Source organism: Quercus suber, unplaced genomic scaffold (genome assembly GCF_002906115.3).
Source record: "Quercus suber isolate HL8 unplaced genomic scaffold, Cork oak 2.0 scaffold_49, whole genome shotgun sequence".
NCBI lineage: Eukaryota > Viridiplantae > Streptophyta > Magnoliopsida > Fagales > Fagaceae > Quercus > Quercus suber.
In genome coordinates, this window is record NW_027069514.1 from 2,044,357 (window position 1) to 2,065,854 (window position 21,498).

The 21,498-nt window shown below is 35.2% G+C and overlaps 2 protein-coding genes across 3 annotated transcripts; one reads left to right on the forward strand and one right to left on the reverse strand.

Annotated features, from left to right (window-relative positions):
• Positions 1-2,340: 2,340 nt before the first annotated feature.
• Positions 2,341-10,036, forward strand: LOC112038793 (calcineurin B-like protein 3). 2 transcript variants are annotated; one of them, XM_024071647.2, is made up of 8 exons: positions 2,341-2,535; positions 4,067-4,149; positions 4,372-4,431; positions 4,831-4,939; positions 5,192-5,244; positions 6,718-6,798; positions 9,036-9,165; positions 9,378-10,036. In XM_024071647.2, the coding sequence occupies exons 1-7, from the start codon at positions 2,412-2,414 to the stop codon at positions 9,138-9,140; spliced, it is 615 nt and encodes a 204-aa protein (XP_023927415.2). In that variant the 5' UTR covers positions 2,341-2,411; the 3' UTR covers positions 9,141-9,165; positions 9,378-10,036. The 2 variants fall into 2 exon arrangements, with proteins under 2 accessions (XP_023927415.2, XP_023927414.2); XM_024071646.2 differs by having other exon boundaries at positions 2,359-2,535; positions 9,053-9,165.
• Positions 10,037-10,801: 765 nt separating this feature from the next.
• LOC112038792 (heat shock cognate protein 80) lies at positions 10,802-14,119 on the reverse strand. Its single transcript, XM_024071645.2, has 3 exons — positions 13,878-14,119; positions 12,992-13,133; positions 10,802-12,861 (listed from the first exon to the last, which is right to left on the reverse strand). The coding sequence occupies exons 1-3, from the start codon at positions 14,001-14,003 to the stop codon at positions 11,003-11,005; spliced, it is 2,127 nt and encodes a 708-aa protein (XP_023927413.1). The 5' UTR covers positions 14,004-14,119; the 3' UTR covers positions 10,802-11,002.
• Positions 14,120-21,498: the final 7,379 nt, after the last annotated feature.

Genomic DNA, 21,498 nt, shown 5'->3' on the forward strand with positions numbered 1-21,498 from the left:
TAGGTTTAATTTCACCAAGAGTGTGGATGTTTGTCATATTGCATACACTTTGTTTGTTGCTAAGAGGAAAGACTGTGGGAAAGGAATGTTGAGTTGTTGTAGTGATCCAGGGTATGAATGAAGTAAGATCCTACTGTTTCGTTTTCTTTATTAATTTACGTGGCAACAAAGGAGCAGATTTTTTTCCTCTGTATTGTTTTCAAATGGAATATGAATCCAGTTGTTGATACAGCTATGTACTTATGCTTAACTTTATATGTTGTATGGGAGTTTCTTATATCACAATTTTGCGTTGGTTGTTGCCAAGAGGACAGAGTAAAAGGAAAAAGCACAGTCTAGGGTACGAATTATATAAGGTCCCAATGCTTACCTTCCTTTTGTTAATTTACACGGCAACAAAAGAATCTGTTATTTCTCTTTTGTCAAACTAGTTATTGATTCTGCTATATTTGTAGCAGTTTCACCATGCATAAAATCTTGGATTTTTCATTTGTGCATGCATTTGCAGTTCCACATAGGCTTTCTTTGTTGCTGAGATGGAGGAAAACGAAAAGATATGTAGGATGGGATACCAATGTTTCTGTTCCTTTTTCTAATTTATGTCATGCAACAAAAAAAGCAGATTGGATTCCTTTTTCACATGCTGGAATAAGATTTTGAATCTATTATTGAACTTAGCAGTTTCTCTATTAGTGAAATATGACATTGCATTTATAATATGTTGTTTCCCAGAGGATGGAGAAGAAGGAACATAAATTTTATATCAGCTGACTTTAAAGAATTTGTTAGATTCTGAAATTTCATTTCTTAAATCTACATGGTGACGAAGAGAATAGATTGGACTCCTTTGTCACATGTTGAATTTCTCCATCCTTTGATTTCAAAAATGGTATGAGGAATATTTATTCACATCTGCTTAGTTTTGTAAGAAGAGAGAAGAAGGGGGGGGGGGGGGGGGGAGTTTTGGATTTTTACAATCCAGGGTTGAAAACAAATTGTAAGTTTCTGATGTTTCTTCTCCTTTTATTTATATTTATGTATATAAGTATTTATAGTGACAAAAAATGATTGAGTTTCATTGTTGCATGTTGGGTGGGACTTCAAAGTAATCATTGATGCTGCTACATATGTTAGCAGTATTAGAATCTAATTCTGCAAAATGGGCTCAGGTTGCATACAATGTTCTTTAGACACCTGTTACAATTGCTTGCTTATTTTTATTTTTGAAAGCTCAGATTTGTGCTAAAACACAAGAGCTTGTTCAGACCCCAAAATTTAAATTACAACTAGATTGCTTGTACTCTTACTTTATCAAAGTGCGAAACAAGAGTAATTGTGTGGAAAAAGAGTAATGCATTAATGAGCATGCTATATATACAAAGGAATGTTAACAGTACATTTGTATGCATTATGTCAAGGTCCCTCTGTTTGGAGTTAATGTTACCATATGAAGTCAATATTTGGGTAGCCAATTCCATCAGCTTATTAATTTCTGGATTCCTGATGTGAAAAATGTCTCTAGAAAAATCATAGCTTCACTAGAAGGCTGAAAAATTGGAATGGTTTGAAATATATTTGTAAAAGTTTACTTGTTTCGTAATATTTTTAAATAATATCACTTTTGGTTAATTGAACTTAAAGTAATGTTGAAATAAAGAAAAATAATAATAAATTAGATATTAATGCATAAAGCTCAAGTAGATTCATGACTGAGATCAAGATTGTTAGTTCCAAATGAGCGAAATGGAAGGGTATCAGAAAACTGAACAAAATGGAAATTGTTGTAAAAATCTGCTAAATACGGGGTTTTTGTGTGTGTGTGTGTGTGTGTGTGCTGATTATGCATATTTTCATCTCGTATGATGTCAGCTAATTTGGACATTCTAATCAGGATTATAAAGATGATATATATGTTTATGATCATAGCCATTTTTTGCCTTTCCTTTATCCAGCGGTGCTTTTTGATAACCCACTTGATTTTCAGTTAATCACCTCCACTATTTATTGTCACTTTCATCAAACTCACTGGGCTGATGACACATCAATGTGCCACAAATAACCTTTATGCTTTAATGTAGGACAATATACTCTCATCACAGTCCTGTGTCTTTAAGAATACAATTTTAATTTCGGCAAATGCTGATAATTTTTTGCAAGTTTAGGCAAGAGTAAACTAGCTGTTATAAGCATTCTAGATTTTTTTTTTTTTTTTTTTTTTTTGGGGTGTGCTCTTTGTTTCCTTAACCATTCACTATTTAGGCATGGGTCTGCTGTAGAAGTAAAAAAGGTTAAAATTGTTCTCTTCAATTAATGACTAGTATTTGGGTTTCTCTTAGCTGGAGAGTTCATATTTCAAGAATTAGCTTTTCCTTGTACACAGGTATGGAGTGTTTTGACATCTGGAAAAGATCATGGTGCAGTGCTTAGACGGTGTTAAGCGTTTGTGTGCTGCCTTCATAAATTGTTGTGACACTGAGATATATAAGCAACCCAAGGGTCTTGAAGATCCAGAAGCTCTTGCAAGAGAGACAGTCTGTATGTTGCCTTCTTTGATAAACTTTCCAGTTATAGATGTCAGGAAGTGTACCTGGGAAAAATGGCGGAGCCAGGGAGGGCAAGAGGGGGCAATTGCCCGATCCTGCCAAAAAAATCCTTTGACTTGCTCCATACAATATCAACAAAGCTACCAAATTTACTAGACTGTGTTGAACTAAAAACTAACACCACCACTTTGAAATCCTCCCACAATACTTAAAACTAAAAATTAAATGCAAAGGGTTTCTGTTCAAAACTCCAATTCACATGATCTTCAATTGAAATTAGATACACTAAATTGGACCCAGCACCTTCCCATCTTCCCCCTCCCTTCAATACTCCGTCTGTAGTCTCTTAGCAATCTTATTGAACAATAACAGTATAAATGTTAATATGGAAGTGATAGAACATGGGGCTCTATTCTTCCATTGTATAAAAATTAAACGCAAAAGGTTTGTAAGTCATACATTACTCCATGACCCTCCCCTTTTTTCTCCAATCCCATTCTACTTCCCTTTAGCCATATTTAAAAATTCAAATAAAAAAACTTAGGTCAAACCATTTTTAGCTAACTTTGTCCATACTTTTTAGGGTTTTTGTTACAAACTAAAATTTTGAATAATTGAAAGAGAAGGAAATGTTAGATTCTATTTAATTTTTTTTTCCTTTTTAAACAATCAATGCACATATAACATTGAATTATTTTCTTAATTTACTCTTAAGTAATCAAATTTAATGTTTGAAATTTTTTTGTATTGATTGCTTAAAATTGTAGCGCATTTGGCTTATTTTAAAGTAAAGTTTTAATATACTCTAACTAGAAAGAAGTGATATTTTGAAAAGTTTGTACCTAATAAGCTAGGGAAAATAACCTAAAAAAAAAAATTAATAAACTTGAAAAAAAAATTATTATTTATATTTAAATAATTTTTTGTATTACAATTACATTGCTATTGTTATTATTATTATTATTATTATTATTATTAATTCTGATTAATAATTTTAGAATTATTTGCTCTTAATCTTGTCTTTTAACCTTGCCCCACTGGATTAATATCTTGGCTCCGCCACTGCCTGGGAACATAAGTTATGGAAGAGTTGTCTCTTTTAATAATATTATTGATTATGAACACTTGAACAGCTCATTTTATTTCCAAATTACAAATTGATCAAAAAAAAAAACTGATATTACCTGAGGCCTCTTTAATGGGAATCTGCTCAGCTGTTTCAAGATCTTTTTTCTTTTCTTTTTTTAACCTATCTGGGAAAAAAAAAGGCATATCTTAAAACTAGGGAAAGGATGTACTTTGCTTCTCAATTTTCTACATGCTGCAACAATAGCCCCAGGGGCACATCTAGGTCCTCATGGGTGATGTGATCCCTCGCTGATATCCTAAGTGATTCTTAACACCACCTCACTGCATTTTCCAATATTTGATCTGTGCTAGTTAGTTATATCTTTACACTTTATGAAGCAGTTTAAACATTTGGAGCATGCTAAGATTTTTAAATTTTCCTACTTCAAATGCAGTTAGTGTAAGTGAGATAGAAGCGCTGTATGAACTGTTTAAGAGGATAAGCAGTGCTGTAATTGATGACGGGTTAATCAATAAGGTACCAAATGCTGTAATGTACACCACTATCCTAGTTATATCTGAGTTTTATTATATTCCTTGCACTTTCAAGCAGAAAGTGACTTTGTTTTATTTGATTTAAATGTAATGACAACTCTCCTATTGAACTGGAAAAATAATCTCGCTTGAGTATTGATATATATTGCTTATGAATTATCTCGCTTGTGTTTATAATGGTTGTCCTCTTAATGTTATCTTTCAGGAAGAATTTCAACTGGCCTTATTTAAGACAAACAAAAAGGAAAGCTTATTTGCTGATCGGGTACTCCTTTTTTATATATCCACTCTTCAGTTTTTATTGGTTTGGCTTTGATCCGCTTATGTCCCAGATAATTTTTTTTTTTTCACCTGGAAGACATGAAATTATTTTCTTAGAATGCCTTTCTGTATCTTGTAGACCTGCTGACATGTTATATAATTAAAATATCTACCCACAGGTTCATCGACCTTATTTTGGCTTTAAACCTTTGGACCCATTTTGGGATGTAAACCCATGGCAGGCTGGTTTAAGCTTGACTGCTTGAACGACATTCTTGCCTTAATTTACATGAAATCCTTTATGAACACATGTTCATTCATGAGCCCTAAGAAAGTAATTGTGCCTCAGCCAAAAAAAGAAGATTTGTGCTATTTATAACCATGTGCTTTTCTAATTTTGTAGGTATTTGACTTGTTTGATACAAAGCACAATGGGATACTAGATTTTGAAGAGTTTGCACGTGCTCTCTCTGTCTTTCACCCCAATGCACCAATTGATGATAAGATCGAGTGTAAGTATCAGCTAAGTATTCAGAAATTATTAAATCCCTTCAAATTAAATGCCTTGATTTAGTGGAGAGATAGGGAGCTGTAGCTTGAGTACAATTCTTGTTTTATGCCTTCATAATTTTTTTTTACTGGGGATTTGAGGGGGTGTCATAGCTCAATTCTTCTGTTTTAGCTTTTCTCTTGTTAGCCCTTTCTCTCTTGGTGATTGCCTTATGATTGTGTGGTGGGGATGCATAACATTTCCCTTCTTGCAGTTTCATTCCAATTGTATGATCTCAAACAGCAAGGATTCATCGAGAGACAGGAGGTATTGCTCTTAGTTGCTGTTGAGTGAATATAGCATATTTTGTCAACTACCCTTGCAAAACTAATTATGTACTTGGCATTTTAATCTACAGAAACTGTGTGTGTGTGTGTGTACTATATGATTTCTAGCATTTTATCTTTTAAAAATGGAAAATTTAGTTGTTTCTATAACTTTTTTTTTTTTCATTTATTAGGGTTTTTAGAATAATGTAGTTTTCTGGATAATAGCCGTGGGAGATTAAAATGTGGTTGACAAAATATTTCTCCGACTATTTTATACTTCTTTGAGGTGACAATGGAGTTATCTAAACTTCTATTAGGGCACTCATTGGCTCATTGCTCATATGAAATCCTTTCTTTCTTTCTTTCTTTCTTTGTTTTTTAATAAAAAATAAGAATACTGAACAAAAATTGCATATCCTGGAAATACGTGGAATAACAACAAAAAATCCCTAGTCCCAAAATTTTGGGGTTGGCAATGGATCTTCCATAGATTACTTAGGTTCAGTCACGTGTATTCTTTTCCTCCATTCTACAAGGCATATAATAGAGAAAGTTTTTGCATATTTGAAGCATCAGTGTGGAGGACTGATTGACTGAAATCATAATCTGGCTCATTCTCGATCATGATAGGGGCCTCTTAAACTTTAGGGCTTTGAATGGGTGAGCTTTGCAGAGGGCTGAATCGGTAAGGCTGAATATATAAGTGCCATTCTACAAGGCATATAATAGAGAGTTTTTACATATTTGAAGCATCAGTGTGGAGGACTGATTGACTGAAATCATAATCTGGCTCATTCTTAATCATGATAGGGGCCTCTTAGAACTTTAGGGCTTTGAATGGGTGAGCTTTGCAAAGGGCTGACTAAGTAAGGCCACATAAGTGATGAATCTTTCATAAAGGACCTCACAGCTTCCAATGTGAAGCTACAAGTTCTCGAAAGTCAAGATTCTCATGTTTCACTTCTAAATACATTGTTGAAGATAAGGTCAAAATAACTCTTTTAGGACTTATATGGCAGCCAGATACCCACTTATGGGAAGATTCAAAATTCTCAAGCCTCCCTAGCAATGAATGAAGATTTCACGTGCAATTAATATCACCTTTGCAATGGTAGAGTCATGCTTTGTAGGTTTAGAGGTTGGTTGCAGTGGACTTGATCTGGTGAGCTGGCCAGCTAGGCCGGTGCAGCAGGCTGATCCCAACCACACTGAAAGTGGAAGTACACCTTCTGTTTTTGCATGGACCAATCATGATGATAAAATCACTTTCACCCTTTTGCTGTTTCCATCTTCTAAATTGCTTTTACATCAAAATTTTGGAACTGATTCATATGAGTTTATTAATGATGCATTTGCCTAACTTTGTATCTCATACCTGCCACAACTTTAGTTTTTCTTCTACTCTCTTTGAAGAAAAATTACTCGGGCATGCATCTAAAGAGAGTTGATTGTTGATCATATTAATGAATAGGTAAAGCAAATGGTAGTGGCCACGCTTGCTGAATCTGGAATGAATCTTTCAGATGATGTGATAGAAAGCATAATTGATAAGGTACTTCCTTTCTCTTTTTTTAATTCAATTCACATTTCAATTCTTAATGATATTGATCATTGCTATATATGTTTTAGATCAAGTCCATGTGTTTTGACTTATTTTTGCTCTCAGTATTATATGTTTCCTGTCCAAGTTGCCAATGAGCTATAGCTGAATAGGCAATTTCTCCTCTGTTGGGAAATTTAGACCCCGGTTAATAGAATTAATAAGTTTTAAACCCAAGTTATTAATTAGATTTATTATGAATAAAACTTGTTTAAAAAAAAAAAAAAAAAACAAACATCAATATCATGTCAATAATGAATGCAGCGGAAATAATAAATAAGACGAGATATGATGACCCAGGAAAACCAATGAAACCAACCAGTTTCACAGTAAAAAACCTGGGGGAAAACCTTCCCGAAAAGCAATCCACTATAGTAAAGAGAAGTTTCAAATATAGTACAAAACTTTTGTCCTTAGACTCTACAATCCCTGTAGATGAACTCATAGCAGAAACCTTTTACCTCTTCAGATTCTCTGAACTCTTCAATATATGAACGCCACCCTTTTTATGTTGCACGGATCCCAGTACGTGACTAACTCCTTTGCATGAATCCCAATATGTGACTTACTCGCCAACTTAAGGAAGAAGAATGTTGGTTGCAAAATTCTTTACTTCATCAACAATGAAGATCAGGAAGCACTTGGTTACAAAACCCTAAGGCGCAAAGACGCAGTAGCTTCTTTTAGAGAGAATAAGACATCGGTCACCTTTTGCATATGTTCTTCTTGTATTCTCTTATGTAACGGCCTTTAAAATAAGCCTTATATAGGTCTAGGGTTGTGAGAGAAGAAACCCTACACAAATACAAAAGCCTGACCCAAAAATCAAATCTGAAAATTCTGATTTCCCGTAACCTCGATTGATCGGGAGGTGTCGAGGAGGTGTCGAGCTTTGAATCTCGATAGATAGCTATCTGTCGAGAAGCTATCGAGAAAACAGAAGATTTCTCGATCGATCCACCAGCTGTCAAGAAGGTGTCGAGATTGCGATAAGAAAACACCGTAAAAAGCTCGATAGATAGCCAGCTATCAAGAGGTGTCGAGCAGCTGTCGAGCTATTTGTCCGCAGGTGTCGAGCTATCTGTCCAGCTTTAATGAACACCTTTTCTTCACTTGTTTCTTGGTCCAATTTTCATGGCTTTAATACTAGACTTGAACAACATGTTTTTTCAAGTATTAAACACATCCTAGATTTACCAAAATACAGGTAAAGTGCGTTTTGTCAAAGGATTAGCCAATTACACAAAATATGTTCTTAACATCCTCCCATAATAATGGGATAGAGGGTGAGATCTTGGGTTAGGGCCCACTGTGTGTGAGTAACAAATTAAAAACAAAAATGTTTCCTTTTAGAGCCACATTGCTTCATGCATGGCAATCAATTCTTCTTGAAAAAAAATGGAAGTAAAACGAAGGCATGTTGCTTGTTTCTTTTATTTAAAACAAGAAAAAGGGATATGATCCAACAACAGACCATTTGTGAAGGCCTATTTTCTTGAAGTTGTCAGGAAAAGGTTGCTCAATTGAATAGTTTTTATTTGTTCTAAAAAATGCATGATTAATGTGGATTTACAATGGGGAGTTTTGACAAGGAAGCATAATAAACAACTATTTTACAGGAAAGCATTTAGCATTAAACTACTTGTAGTAGAGCATGCTTTTTGGTAATAAAGCATGACACTGAAAATCCCCATGGGGATGTTATTAAAGTGGGAGCTAAATGATTTTAATGTAACAGGGGCAACCCTATAACATAAAACAGTTCTCTCTCCCATTTTAATATTTGATTATGAAGCAACCATGTACCAATTTGGCAAGCAAATTTCTATGTTAGTAAATATCACATAGTTATCATCTGTTCTCATGGTAATTTCCATCCAAAAATTCTGGAGTAGAAATTATTTTTGTTGAAATTTTCTCTTTGCCATGATTGAAGAATCTGAATACCACAAAATCCACCCTCAAGATGGACACATTGCAACTGGTGTAACTAACAAATGGAGTTTCCAACGTCTGAATTCCTCAAGATGGATCTGCCAATGCCAACTCTATAATACTAGACCATTGGTTTTGTAGCAGTAAAATTCCTGTGGTGAATGCATATATGGATGATGTGTAGAATTAATCAATCTTTTGTGGATGCATATATGACTGATATTGCAATTGTAATCCTCTCACATATATGTTAGTGTTCTGGTTATTTTAGACATTTGAGGAAGCTGATACTAAGCATGATGGGAAGATTGACAAGGAAGAGTGGCGAAACCTTGTTTTACGACATCCATCCCTTCTGAAAAACATGACTCTTCAATATCTCAAGTAAGTTATTTATAACAGCTCTATGTTCACAAATGAGAATCACTTAATATGTCATCAAAGATGGAAGACTGATGGGACGCGTGTTATTTGTTATTATAGACTCTAGTATTTCACTGCTCATGTCATGTTTAGAGCATGATGGCCTCTCCATCATGAATAATTTCTAAATTCAAGCTCTTGATGCTAACATCCATCCGTTTTTTCTTGGACAGAGATATCACTACAACATTCCCAAGTTTTGTTTTTCACTCACAAGTTGATGACACCTGAGTTTATCGCTGACATCAAGTTGATTGTCTTTAGCTGGAAGAGCTTGTTTTTCTTTTCCTGCCAATGTAGCTTTTTCTGTGCAAAGGTTCATCATTAGAGAGGATTAATTATTTATTTTACATTCTCGATGAACAAAAGTTGCTCCCCATTTGGTTCAATCATTTTAGCTTTTGACCAGATGGGTTTGAGCTATTTGTTTGTTGGTTGGTCTCGGTGTTTGTTTGCTTCACTGGAAATCAGAGGGGAAAGGAATTCTCTGGCATTCACCATACTCGTGATCAAATTGAGGTTGTGCTATTAGCACTTTGTAAAGTATACCATGACTTGCAGATGAGGTGAACTAAATGCAGAAGTGCAAAAAACTGATTGGAAATTGTAGCCTTGGCTTCCCTCCTTTTTCTTATTGTAGGTTTGTATAACTATCTTTTTCAGTAAAAAGAATTGCAAAGCGCCCTTTTTTTTTTGTCCCCGTTTGTGTAAACACTGGCACTCAGGTCATTTGTGTACATGTGTATGGTACCATTTCTGCATTGATGTTTTTCAGCAGATTATCTTGGATGATACAATGAATGGAAATTGTTACCGATTGTGTATTTTTCAAGCTATGTTATTATTGTGAGGCAAATGTGCCTTTTCAAACAAAGAGAAGCAGAATTTTGGAAATTGCAGAAACTTTTTATTTTTTTAATTATGATTAATGGTATTTTATTAAGATAGACTTCTTGTTGCACACAAAAATGACACAAATAAGCCATAAAAATTACCCAAAATTAAAGCGAAGTTATTAATAAAATTTACAAGACAGAAATTCTATGGATAACTTTTGTGTTACAACATTTGACATAACTTTGATTTGATCAATTATGAATGATAAAGAACATCAGAATTGAAGAACCTGGAAGCTTGGCAACTAGAATTTTTGAGAGCATTTTCAAAATATCATGACTAAGCTTGATCATGAAGAAAAATTAAAGAACTTCCTAAGGTTTAAGGTTTACGAAGAACCTGGCCACGCTTGCACCTGAACTCTATTGGCACGATGCTCTCAGAACCATCGGCCATAAAAATTTCAATGGCAAGGAAAAAGAATCGACCTCACATTTAATTCCTTTGGGCTATTGCAACTAGTAGTTTTTGGACCACCCCAGAAGCTTTGAGCCTATTTGTAAACATAACCAAGAAGGCACTAATTAACAATCCCTCAACCTTTGGGCTCTATGGTCCTTCAATATCATTCAGGAATACCTAACAGCAGTCAGAAAATATTGTAGAAACCCAACAAGTCTTGCCACGAACAAACGTATTTTAAATTTTTTTTTTTTTTTTTAAAAAAAAGGCAAATTAAAATCAACTTGAGGAAGAAGAGTAGAAAAATAAATATCAGCATACATCTTAAAAGTTGAAACATAAAGTAAGGGCATATAGTTTGCACTTGTAATCAACTCTAAAATTGAAAGGAAAACAGGGGGAAAAAAAAAAACCATAAAGCTCTAACATAGCATCAGCATGTTTACTCCAACAAAGAAGCAGCACCAGGCATTGCAAAATTCATCAACACGAATTAGATTTAGTCGACCTCCTCCATCTTGCTACCCTCTGCGTCAGCATCAGCCTCCTCTAGAGCAGGCATCTCAGTGTCAGCTTCAGCGGCGTCTTCATCAATGCTCAATCCCAATTTAAGCATTCTGTGAATTCGGTTGCCAAATGTATTGGGCTCATCCAAGCTGAAGCCAGATGTAAGAAGAGAGGTCTCAAACAACAATAGAACCAAGTCCTTCACTGACTTGTCATTCTTGTCTGCTTCAGCCCTCTTCCTCAGTTCATCCATGATGGGGTTCTCAGGATTAATCTCCATGGTCTTCTTGCTAGACATGTAACCAGCCATACTTGAATCCCTCAGTGCTTGAGCCTTCATAATTCTCTCCATGTTTGCTGTCCATCCATACTCTCCAGTAACCAAGCAGCAGGGGGAATCCACCACGCGATCAGATACCACCACCTTCTCAACCTTGTCACCAAGCACGTCTTTCATCACCTTGCAAAGTCCCTCAAATTTCTCAGCCAATGCTTCTTTCTTAGTCTTCTCATCTTCAGTCTCCTCAAGCTTGAGTCCCTCCTTGGTTGCAGAGACAAGCTTCTTCCCCTCAAACTCCTTCAACTGACCCACTGCATACTCATCAATAGCATCAACCATAAACAAAACCTCATACCCCTTTTTCTTCAGCTTCTCAAGGAATGGGGAATTCTCTACGGCCTTTTTGCTCTCTCCAGTAATGTAGTAGATATCACTCTGCCCCTCCTTCATCCTTGTGACGTAATCCTTCAGGCTGGTCATCTCCTCTCCACTTTTGGTGGAGTGATACCGAAGCAATTCAGCAATTTTGGTTTTGTTCTGTGAATCCTCATGAATACCAAGCTTCAAATTCTTTGAGAATGCCTCGTAGAACTTGTTGTAGTCCTCCTTGTTCTCAGCAATCTCAAAGAAGAGCTCAATGCATTTCTTGACAAGATTTTTGCGGATAACCTTGAGGATCTTGTTTTGCTGCAGCATCTCTCTTGAAATGTTGAGAGGCAGATCCTCAGAATCCACAATACCCTTCACAAAACCCAAATATTCAGGAATCAATTCCTCACAGTTATCCATAATAAAGACACGGCGGACATAGAGCTTGATGTTGTTGGGCTTTTTCTTTGTGTCAAATAGGTCAAAAGGTGCCCTCTTGGGAACAAAGAGGATAGCCTTGAATTCAAGCTGACCCTCAACTGAGAAATGCTTCACAGCAAGGTGCTCCTCCCAGTCATTGGTGAGACTCTTGTAAAATGCAGAGTACTCCTCCTTAGTGATCTCTTCTGGCTTCCTCATCCAGACGGGCTTCTGCTTGTTGACCAATGACCATTCATGGGACACCTCCTTGATCTTCTTCTTTTTCTTCTCTTCCTTGTCCTTTTCTTCTTCATCAACATCTTCCACCTTACCTTCCTCCTCCTCCTCCTTCTTTTCCTCCTCCTTCTTATCCTCTTCATCTTCATCATCTGAAATCTCCTTCTCTACAGTCTTCTCCACCCAAAGGGAAATTGGGTAACTTATGAACTCAGAATGCTTCTTGACGAGGTCCTTAAGACGACGCTCCTCAAGGTATTCCAATTGATCTTCCTTGAGGAAAAGGGTGATCTTAGTACCCCTTCCAAGGTTCTCACCAGAAGTGTCCCTAGTTACAGTGAAAGAACCACCAGCCTGAGACTCCCAGATATACTGTTCGTCATCATTGTGCTTTGTGGTAACAACCACCCGCTCAGCAACCAAGTAAGCAGAGTAAAACCCGACTCCAAACTGCCCAATCATGCTAACATCCGCACCAGCAGCCAAGTGTTCCATAAACTCCTTGGTTCCAGATCTTGCAATGGTTCCAAGATTGTTTACCAGGTCTGTGAACAACAAAAACAAATTCAACAGTCAAAAACACAAACACAAACACAAAAAAGGAAACTTATCTTATACAAGAACCCAAGGATTCTAAAATAACATTATAACAGTGGAAAACAGTGAGAAACTCACCAGCCTTGGTCATTCCAATTCCACTGTCAACGATGGTGATAGTATTGCTGGCCTTGTCAGGGATAATATGAATGAAAAGCTCAGGCTGCGCCTCGAGCTTACTCTTATCAGTCAAGCTATCAAAACGGATTTTGTCCAGAGCCTATTTCAAAGGTCAGACCCAAAACATATTAGAACCTCTTATTCCACACAAGAGTGATTAATACTAATATAAACAACAACAACAACAAAAGCCTTAGTCCCAAAAACCCAAAACATATTAGAACCTCCTTATTCCACACAAGAGTGATTAATACTAATATAAACAATAACAACCAAACCTTAGTCCTAAAATTTTGGGGACAACCATGGATCCTCAACAAACTAGTCAGATTGGCAACATGTATAATTAATCAAAGCGTATGCTTACTATTAATCAAAACATATTAGGATCTCCCTTTTGCACATAATAATGATTAAACCATAACTATCATCACTGACACACACTCAATATACATGTCTCTCTAAATCAATTACCATCCACCTATTTAACCAATAATGCTTCGATTTACAAGACCCTCTTCAAGTAAAAGCTTGGCACACAGTGAGACACCATAGCCACATAAGTAATAAACAAATAGCATTAACCAACAAACAAACAAAACCCAGAATCACAAAACCAAAACCATGTATGTAACTTACAGTCCTACTATATAAAGGAACAAACTTTAAACAAAAAAACAAAAAACCCAGAATCACAAAAGCAAAACCATGTATGTAATTCGCAATCATATTATGTAAAGCAACAAACTTTAAACACTAAAACACAAAAAACCCATAAAACAAGTAAAACCCTAAAACAAAAACTAGGTTTAGAGAGAGAGAGAGAGAGAGAGAGAGAGAGTACATCGGAGCAGTTGCTGATAAGCTCACGAAGAAAGATCTCCTTATTGGAGTAGAAGGTGTTGATGATCAAGCTGAGAAGCTGGTTTATCTCGGCTTGGAATGCGAACGTCTCAGTCTCCGACGCCATTGCTGCTTTTTTTCTTCGTAGATCTGAGAAGAATACTAATTTTAACCTAAAAGCAGCAGAGGCAAGAGTGAATGAAGAAAAAGAAAGATATGCAAAGGGCAATGTATGTGTGTATGTGGTTATATATAGTGCCCTCAAAGTCTCCCAAGTCTTTGCGCTTTGTTTTGTTATTAGGGTTTCTAGATCCTTCTAATGTATCACCGTTTAATAATACTTTATAGTGTTATTATTTATTTTTTTTCTTCTCAACAAACAATCATGAAGTTTTAATACAATTTTTTTTTTTAGATCCTTCTAATCATTAATTCCCAATTGTATTAGCCTTTTGTTAAGGTTAAAGCACTGTTTAATACTTTATTAAAAAAGAAAATTCTCAAAATACGATTATGGTTTATAAAAATAAAAAAAATTTAGATGAATACAAAATTTTTATTTGAAGTTAAATTTTTTTATAAATTTAGTTTTAAATGAAGAAAAATCGTGCACAAGTATAACCACAATGAAATTGTATGTGCAAATTATTGAATTATTAATAAATGTATTTTTAGTTTAAGAAATTATGTATTGTAGCTCATAATTGAAGATTTATTATTCTTTAATGTTTTAGTTCCAACAACTTTTAGGGTAATTATGCATGTAATGTAAGAGACACTTTTAATTTAATTAAAAATAAAAATTGTAATTTTATATATAAACTAATTTTCAACGAAAATAAATTATATGAATGAGATTTTTGTTTCATAGTCAAATATTATTAACTAAAAAGTAAAATTAAAAGAATTTACAAAAAAGAATTAAAATAATTTAGTGCCATATATAATTCAAAAAAAACAAGATTAATAATTGGTTTTGGAGAAGCTATTGAATTCATCATTAACCACCTTCAATTTGTGGTAAGGGTTAGGCCTATTGTGACACTTTTAAGGGTGTGTTTGTTTAGAGATAAAATAAGGTGGATAGAAAACTTTTAAGAAAAAATGGGAGAGAAAACTTTTTTGAAAAATGTTTGGTTGGATGGAGAGGAATGAAAATAAATGGTGGGGTTCAAGTGTTTTCTCCCCAAAATGGGGAGAAAACTTAAGAGAGGAAATGAAGCTACTTAATAGACAAAAATGCTCATGTGCATTTGCACATGGGCTTCATCCATGTCAGTAGCCTTTATCTTATTTTATTTTTTCCTTCTATGTGTTTCATCTAGTTGCTCTGTTTACCTTTTCTTTTTCTTTTTCTTTTTTCCTTCATCCATTTGCACATACACAATTTTTTTGCTAAATGAATATGTTACTTTTTTGTTTTATTTAATGAGGAAATAATTGAGTGATTTTTTTTTTTTTTGAGTTGTTTGTCACTTTTTTGTTTTTATTGGGCATCATTTTTTAACAAGAATATACGAGTAAATTTATGCAAACTCATTTTTTCCATCCCTTCATTTTTTCACTTCCAAGTTTCAACCAAACAAAAAGGAGGGAAATTAAGATATTTTATATCCTCCCACTATTTTCTATTCTCCCACTTTTCTACCCTTCCATTGGTTCTACAATGCCATACCATGCATGCATTGCTAGGAAGGCCATGACTCCATAAGCTTGTACCTTCATCTACCTATCAACAACGTGTCAAGGGCAAAGCTCAATCAAAAGTCATCTAACCCCCCCCCCCCCAACCAATTCTATCCCATTTGATTGGTTAAAACATATTTTATGGAAGCAACCTTTTATGATTAAACGGTGCCAATCAAAAAGGATTCAACCTCGAAGCCAATTAGGAATCCATTATCTTGCTAGGAATACATAAAAGAAGACAATAAAATCAATTTGTGACAACTTTTAGAATAGTAGAAAAAACATGAAAGGAACACGAAAACGCTACATGGGACACACCAATGGTGCACGTCCAACTATACCTAATAGTCACATAATTTACTATGCCTAAATTTGTTTTTCTTACAACAAGAAGGGGGATTCAAATCCAAGATCTCTTTATGTATGAATATAATATTAAATACCATAAAACAAAACTATTCTTATAATAACCTTGTTAAGTTTTTTTTTTTTTTAATGGGGAGATTCTCTTCTTCTTCCTTTTTAAGAAGGAAAACCGGAAACATTCTTATTAATCATAGGAAAGTTTGGCTAAATCATCCTGCAAAACAAAAAAAGAAAGTGATGGAATATCCTCCATTCACATAGCATAGTCTTATCACATAGTCACTCTTCTAAATTTATATAATTTAATATCAACCATAAACAACTTTTTATTTTTTACCACGGGGAGTGTATGGACGTGGTTTAAAATCCAAGTAATTTTGGGCCTCGAATGAAAATAGGCCCAATATGAACTGGCCCATTATGGTGACTGACTTCTCCAAAGGAATCAAACCTTGGACCACGAACTTAGTCGAACACATTTCTCTAGGAAGATCAGAGAACGAGTCGAGGATGAGATACTTGCCAAGCTCCCAATGATGAGATGCTTCTAGGAAATGCATAATTGTCAAAAGGAAGCCTATTGAAGCTTCTTGATATAGCAACAGTCACCTCTGCATTAATGAGACTCATTTGCTTGGCACAATCACATTTATTGATGAATGACCGGCTTGAATTGTGCTGAAGCCTGAAGGTCCCAAATGTCTCCACTCATCATGAAAACGGGGAAGTAAGAACCTGATGGGACAAGAAGCCTTCTAGCTGTACTGGGACAACACATTTCAGAGAAGAAACCAAGGAAAATATAAGGGAGGATAAGGCCAAAGAAGAGGGACACACAAAAATTAGAGAGAGAATTGTAGAGGGAAAAAAGAGAATCTTAAAACATCTTCAAGAGCCTGTTCTTAAGAAAATAATAGCATTGTGTACAGTGTTTCCTTGTGCATGAATAACACAATCTCATCTATGTAAATTTACGCAGAATTTTGTTCTTGTTCTAATCTCCCATTGTGGATCATTAGCAACCCCACCTAACAAATAAATTATGTCTTTGTTGAGGTGCAATTTTTCATGTTCTAATTTCATTTGTCCACTCACCAAAAATAAACATGCAAGCCCCATAAATTATTTTGGACCTCACAAATACTTCCCACATATTACCCAACTTGGGTTCACACAAATACTTCTCATACCATTACCAAAATTGGGTCACAGAATTATACTATCTCTATAAAAGCCCAAAACTCATCTATTTTGTTGGCAAAACCCAAAAAGCCCAACAAAACCCTTTACAAAGCTCATTGCTACACAACACTTTTTATAAAGCCCATTGCTACACGACACTCTTTACAAAGCCCGTTACAAAGCCTGTTGCTATACAATACTCTTACAAAGCCTGTTACTACATGGCAATATTTTTCACAAAATCTCAAAATATTTACAAAAAGCCCAAATGCTATTTTGGCAACATTTTACAAAAACCCCACATGCTATTTTGGCAACTTTTACAAAAAACCCAATACTATTTTGACAACTTTTACAAAATATCTAATATTATTTTGACAACATTTTACGAAAAAACTTGATACTATTTTGGCAACCTTTTACAAAAAGCCCAATATTATTTTGGAAACATTTTACAAAAAAACCCAAATGCCACTTCGACAACATTTTATCAAAAACCCAAAACTATTGGGCAAACAATTAGTCTATCAAAGTCCAAATATTATTTCGCAAAAGTATTATATTATGCTCAAATCCCAAAATTAACCTTTGGCAATGATGATACATAGAAAATCAATAGGCTGAATGCTCCGAGTTTCAATGGGCTAGTAGTTGCTTGGAAGGCTTGAAAATAAAGAAACATAAGATCAAATGTGATCGGGGTGAACTGACCAAGAACCCTCTGATGCTTAAGTTAGTTTTTTCTCTAGGACTCAAGAATTCTAGCTTTAGGAGTGGTGGAAACTTACTTTCATTTGATGTGAATGAGTCTTTATATAATGAATTTTGGAGTGGTTACTTGTTTAGTAACTTCCTCAACATGGATGGAAGTAAGAAAGTTCAGATTTAACTCCCACAACTGCTATGGAAGTTAGAAGAGTTAGACTTATCTTCCACAACTACTATAAAAGTTAAGAATTTAGTGGGAAGTTATAGCAATAAACAAGGATTTTGCTCGTACTTTGGAATAGTAGAACGTGGTATGAATTATAAGTTCTTGAACATAAATTTATTCTGAAAGTTTCTAAGTGTTGGGAGGTTGTCCATGTGCTTCCATGATGATGACCTTCTTATGCTGGACGACTTGCTTAAATTGGGACAACTTTCCTGGACTTGGACGACACTATGGACAAATTGGAGATAATTCAATTTTTAGTTCACTATCAAGCAATAGCATATTTTGATATACTAAATTCCCTAGCAAATATGCTAACTCATGAGAAACATAAGTTATTTATGACATATTACCTATCTCTTAAAACTATTTCTTCTACAAAATTTATGGGAATTATACTTATTTTTTTCATAAGAAATGGCAACTATAAAAGCCCATGTATATTACAAACTCATGGCAAGACTATTTATTTTGTAGGGATGTGCAAGTCCAAGAAGCCCAATAACAAGGCCTAACCGAAACAGTCCAGCCCATATGCCAAATCTCATCAACTAAATCTCATGTGGGTGACTAAAATGATTAGGCCGGTCACAATTCAAATTTCAGCACAACTAGACTAACAATTGGGACCCACTACAATCACCTTTAACTTGTCAAGTCAGCACTACCAGACTAACAGCTGGAACCTACTGCAATCACCTTCAACTTGTCAAATCAATTCAGAGGGACACATGTCAAGTTGATATTAGACCCTTTCTTGGCAAGCTGATTTCTGATGATGATTGACAAGCCATAAAGCTTTGCTAATGTGTGAAGACTGAAGTCAGTCACTCTCCTTCTGTTCTCCAACAAATTTAGTCAAGGAACAAAAGGCAGCCATAACCAGACCTTGGAAGCTTCTGGAATCACTGATGAATAGCTCACTACCTTGCCAAAATATTTGCTTTCTAGTTCATGAACTAAGCACCATTTTCGACCAAATCCTAGGATGGATTTTTTGAAGATTTGTTGCTAATTGTGATAGATTTTGACTGAGATTCGTTATTAAATACCACCTTAAACTCAGTTATAAATAGAGCCCCTCATTAGCACACCAAAGCACACCAATAAGGAAGAACAAATACTTCTCTATTTTCTCTCCCTCTAATCATCTTCTTAAGCTTTTAATGAAGTTCTAAGCTTCTTAGTTTTTAGTTTCCAAAATAGAAACTAAGCTCTTCAACCCTTAACTCATAAATGCCCTTCATATCGCTACCTATAAACACTTATCCAACCCTCAGCAGAAAGTCCCAGCAGCATTGCTAAATACTCCCTCACTACTCATAACTACCAAAATGACTCTCACTACTCATTATATATACTATCTTCATGAGCATACCCTAGCATAATAGTGATTTTGCTGTGCGAGCTGGAATCTCTACCTCTCCTTTCATCTCACACTAAACTTTCTCCATTATTTGCTATAATGGAGTCTATGATGTTTGTTTATTTATTTACTATTGAAGGCTATAATGTAATTGTGACTAGAGTTTTTCCTTCATATTGTTAAATTGGAGGACCTTTTCTTGATGGATGCTATGGATGATGATTTTGGAGATGTAAACTTTCTCCTTAATTTATGAAATAACTAATGGCTTAAGGTTTATTCGGTTTTGTCTTATTTTTTTACTGAAATATTTTACCGTTGGAACATTTTACTGCTAGAATATTTTACTGCTAGGATGTTTCTTTATTGCAGTGGGCTTTTCCATTTGTGCAAACTTGTTTGTTGTAAGAAATGTCTTGGGCCTTCCTATAATCCTTGCCGGGCCTAACCTAGGCCAAATCATAAAAAAATGCGAATCTCTCAAAAGTTTCACCAATAGCTTTTGGGCTGTGCTTCAAGCCCATTGTCGAGTTACGATTTGGCCCCCAATCCAACAACAAACACATTTGTCGGACGAAAAATTTTTTCACCCCCAAAAAATTTTCTAGCAGTAAAATGTGCAAACGGTAACATATTTCAGTAGTACAATAAGATAGAACTGAATAAACCTCCAACTGTTAGTTATTTCATAAATTAAGAAGAGTGCTTACATCTCCAAAATCATCATCCATAGGATCCATCGAGAAAAATTCCTCCAATATGATAATATGAGGGGAAAACTCTATAGTAACAAATACATTATAGCCTTCAATGGTAAAGGAATAAACAAACACTATGGAGTCCATTATAACAAATAATGAAGAAAACTTAATGTGAGATGAAGGGAGAGAGAGAGATTCCAACTAGGGCAACAAGATCACTATCATACCAGGATATGCTCATAGATATAGTGTATGTGGTGAGTAGTGAGAGTCATTTTGGTAGTTATGAGTGGTGTTGATTCTTTCCTTTTCCAACAAAGAAGTAAGGTCAGATAATGTAACAAATTTAGGAGGAGAGACATTTTGCTTACCAGATGGAGGATTTCCAGTAGCTAACCCTCTCTCTTGCTGTGTTCTAGGATCTGGACCTTCAGGTGATGGCTGAAGTAAGCCTCTCTCAAGACTCTCATAGATTCAGCAAGTTTGGACTGAGCTTGTTGCATCCCTTGTATCGTTTCCAGGAGGAAAGAGAATCATTGGTCAGAACTCTCTTGGTTGACTTCAAGTTGGTCAGGTTGTTCATCTTTTACAACTGGGTTGTGATGGCTTTGTGCCACTAGATGGTTGTTGTTTTGAGTCCCTTTTTGCTGGCTATTCTATAGCCTATGGGGCATGGTGAATCCTTGTCTTCAGTAGGCTCCCCAGTGGAGTCGCCAAAATAGCATTTATGGTTTTTGTAAAATGTTGCCAAAAGAGCATTTGGGGTTTTTTGTACATATTTTGAGATTTTGTGAAAAATATTGTTGTGTAACAATGAGCTTTGTAAAGAATGTTGTGTAGCAACGAGTTTTGTAAGAGTATTGTAACAACGAGCTTTGTAAGAGTATTGTATAACAACTAGTTTTGTAAAGAGTCCAGAGTAGCAACGATTTTTGTAAAGAGTGTCGTGTAGCCACGGGCTTTGTAAAGAGTGTTGTGTAACAACGGGCTTTGTAAAGGGTTTTGTTTGGGTTTTGTTTGGGTTTTTTGGGTTTTGCCCACAAAATAGATGAGTTTTGGGCTTTTATAGAGATTGTATAATTTTGTGGCCCAATTTTGGTAATGGTATAAGAAGTATTTGTGTGGGCCCAAGTTGGGTAATATGTGGGAAGTATTTGTGAGGGCCCAAAATAATTTATGGCGCTTGCATGGGTATTTTTGGTAAGTGGGCAAATGAAATTAGGACATAAAAACTTGTACCTCAACAGTCTTTAAGAGGTACACCAAGCTTTTTTGACCCCACAAGAAGTGTTCAAAAATCTTCAAATACCATACTATTCCCCTAGAATATCAACCATAAACCACTCATTTAATACAAAAATTTTAGAAACATTGTCAATTTTTT

What these genes read in the sequence shown, in the direction of transcription:
- LOC112038793 (XM_024071646.2), top strand. Translation starts at nt 2,412, where the DNA reads ATGGTGCAGTGCTTAGACGGTGTTAAGCGTTTGTGTGCTGCCTTCATA. An exon ending in ATGACGGGTTAATCAATAAG is followed by an intron (nt 4,150 to 4,371) that starts GTACCAAATGCT and finishes GTTATCTTTCAG; the next exon opens with GAAGAATTTCAACTGGCCTT. An exon ending in ATGACTCTTCAATATCTCAA is followed by an intron (nt 9,166 to 9,377) that starts GTAAGTTATTTA and finishes TTTCTTGGACAG; the next exon opens with AGATATCACTACAACATTCC.
- LOC112038792 (XM_024071645.2), bottom strand. Translation starts at nt 14,003, where the DNA reads ATGGCGTCGGAGACTGAGACGTTCGCATTCCAAGCCGAGATAAACCAG. An exon ending in TTATCAGCAACTGCTCCGAT is followed by an intron (nt 13,134 to 13,877) that starts GTACTCTCTCTC and finishes CCTTTGAAATAG; the next exon opens with GCTCTGGACAAAATCCGTTT. An exon ending in AATTGGAATGACCAAGGCTG is followed by an intron (nt 12,862 to 12,991) that starts GTGAGTTTCTCA and finishes TGTTGTTCACAG; the next exon opens with ACCTGGTAAACAATCTTGGA.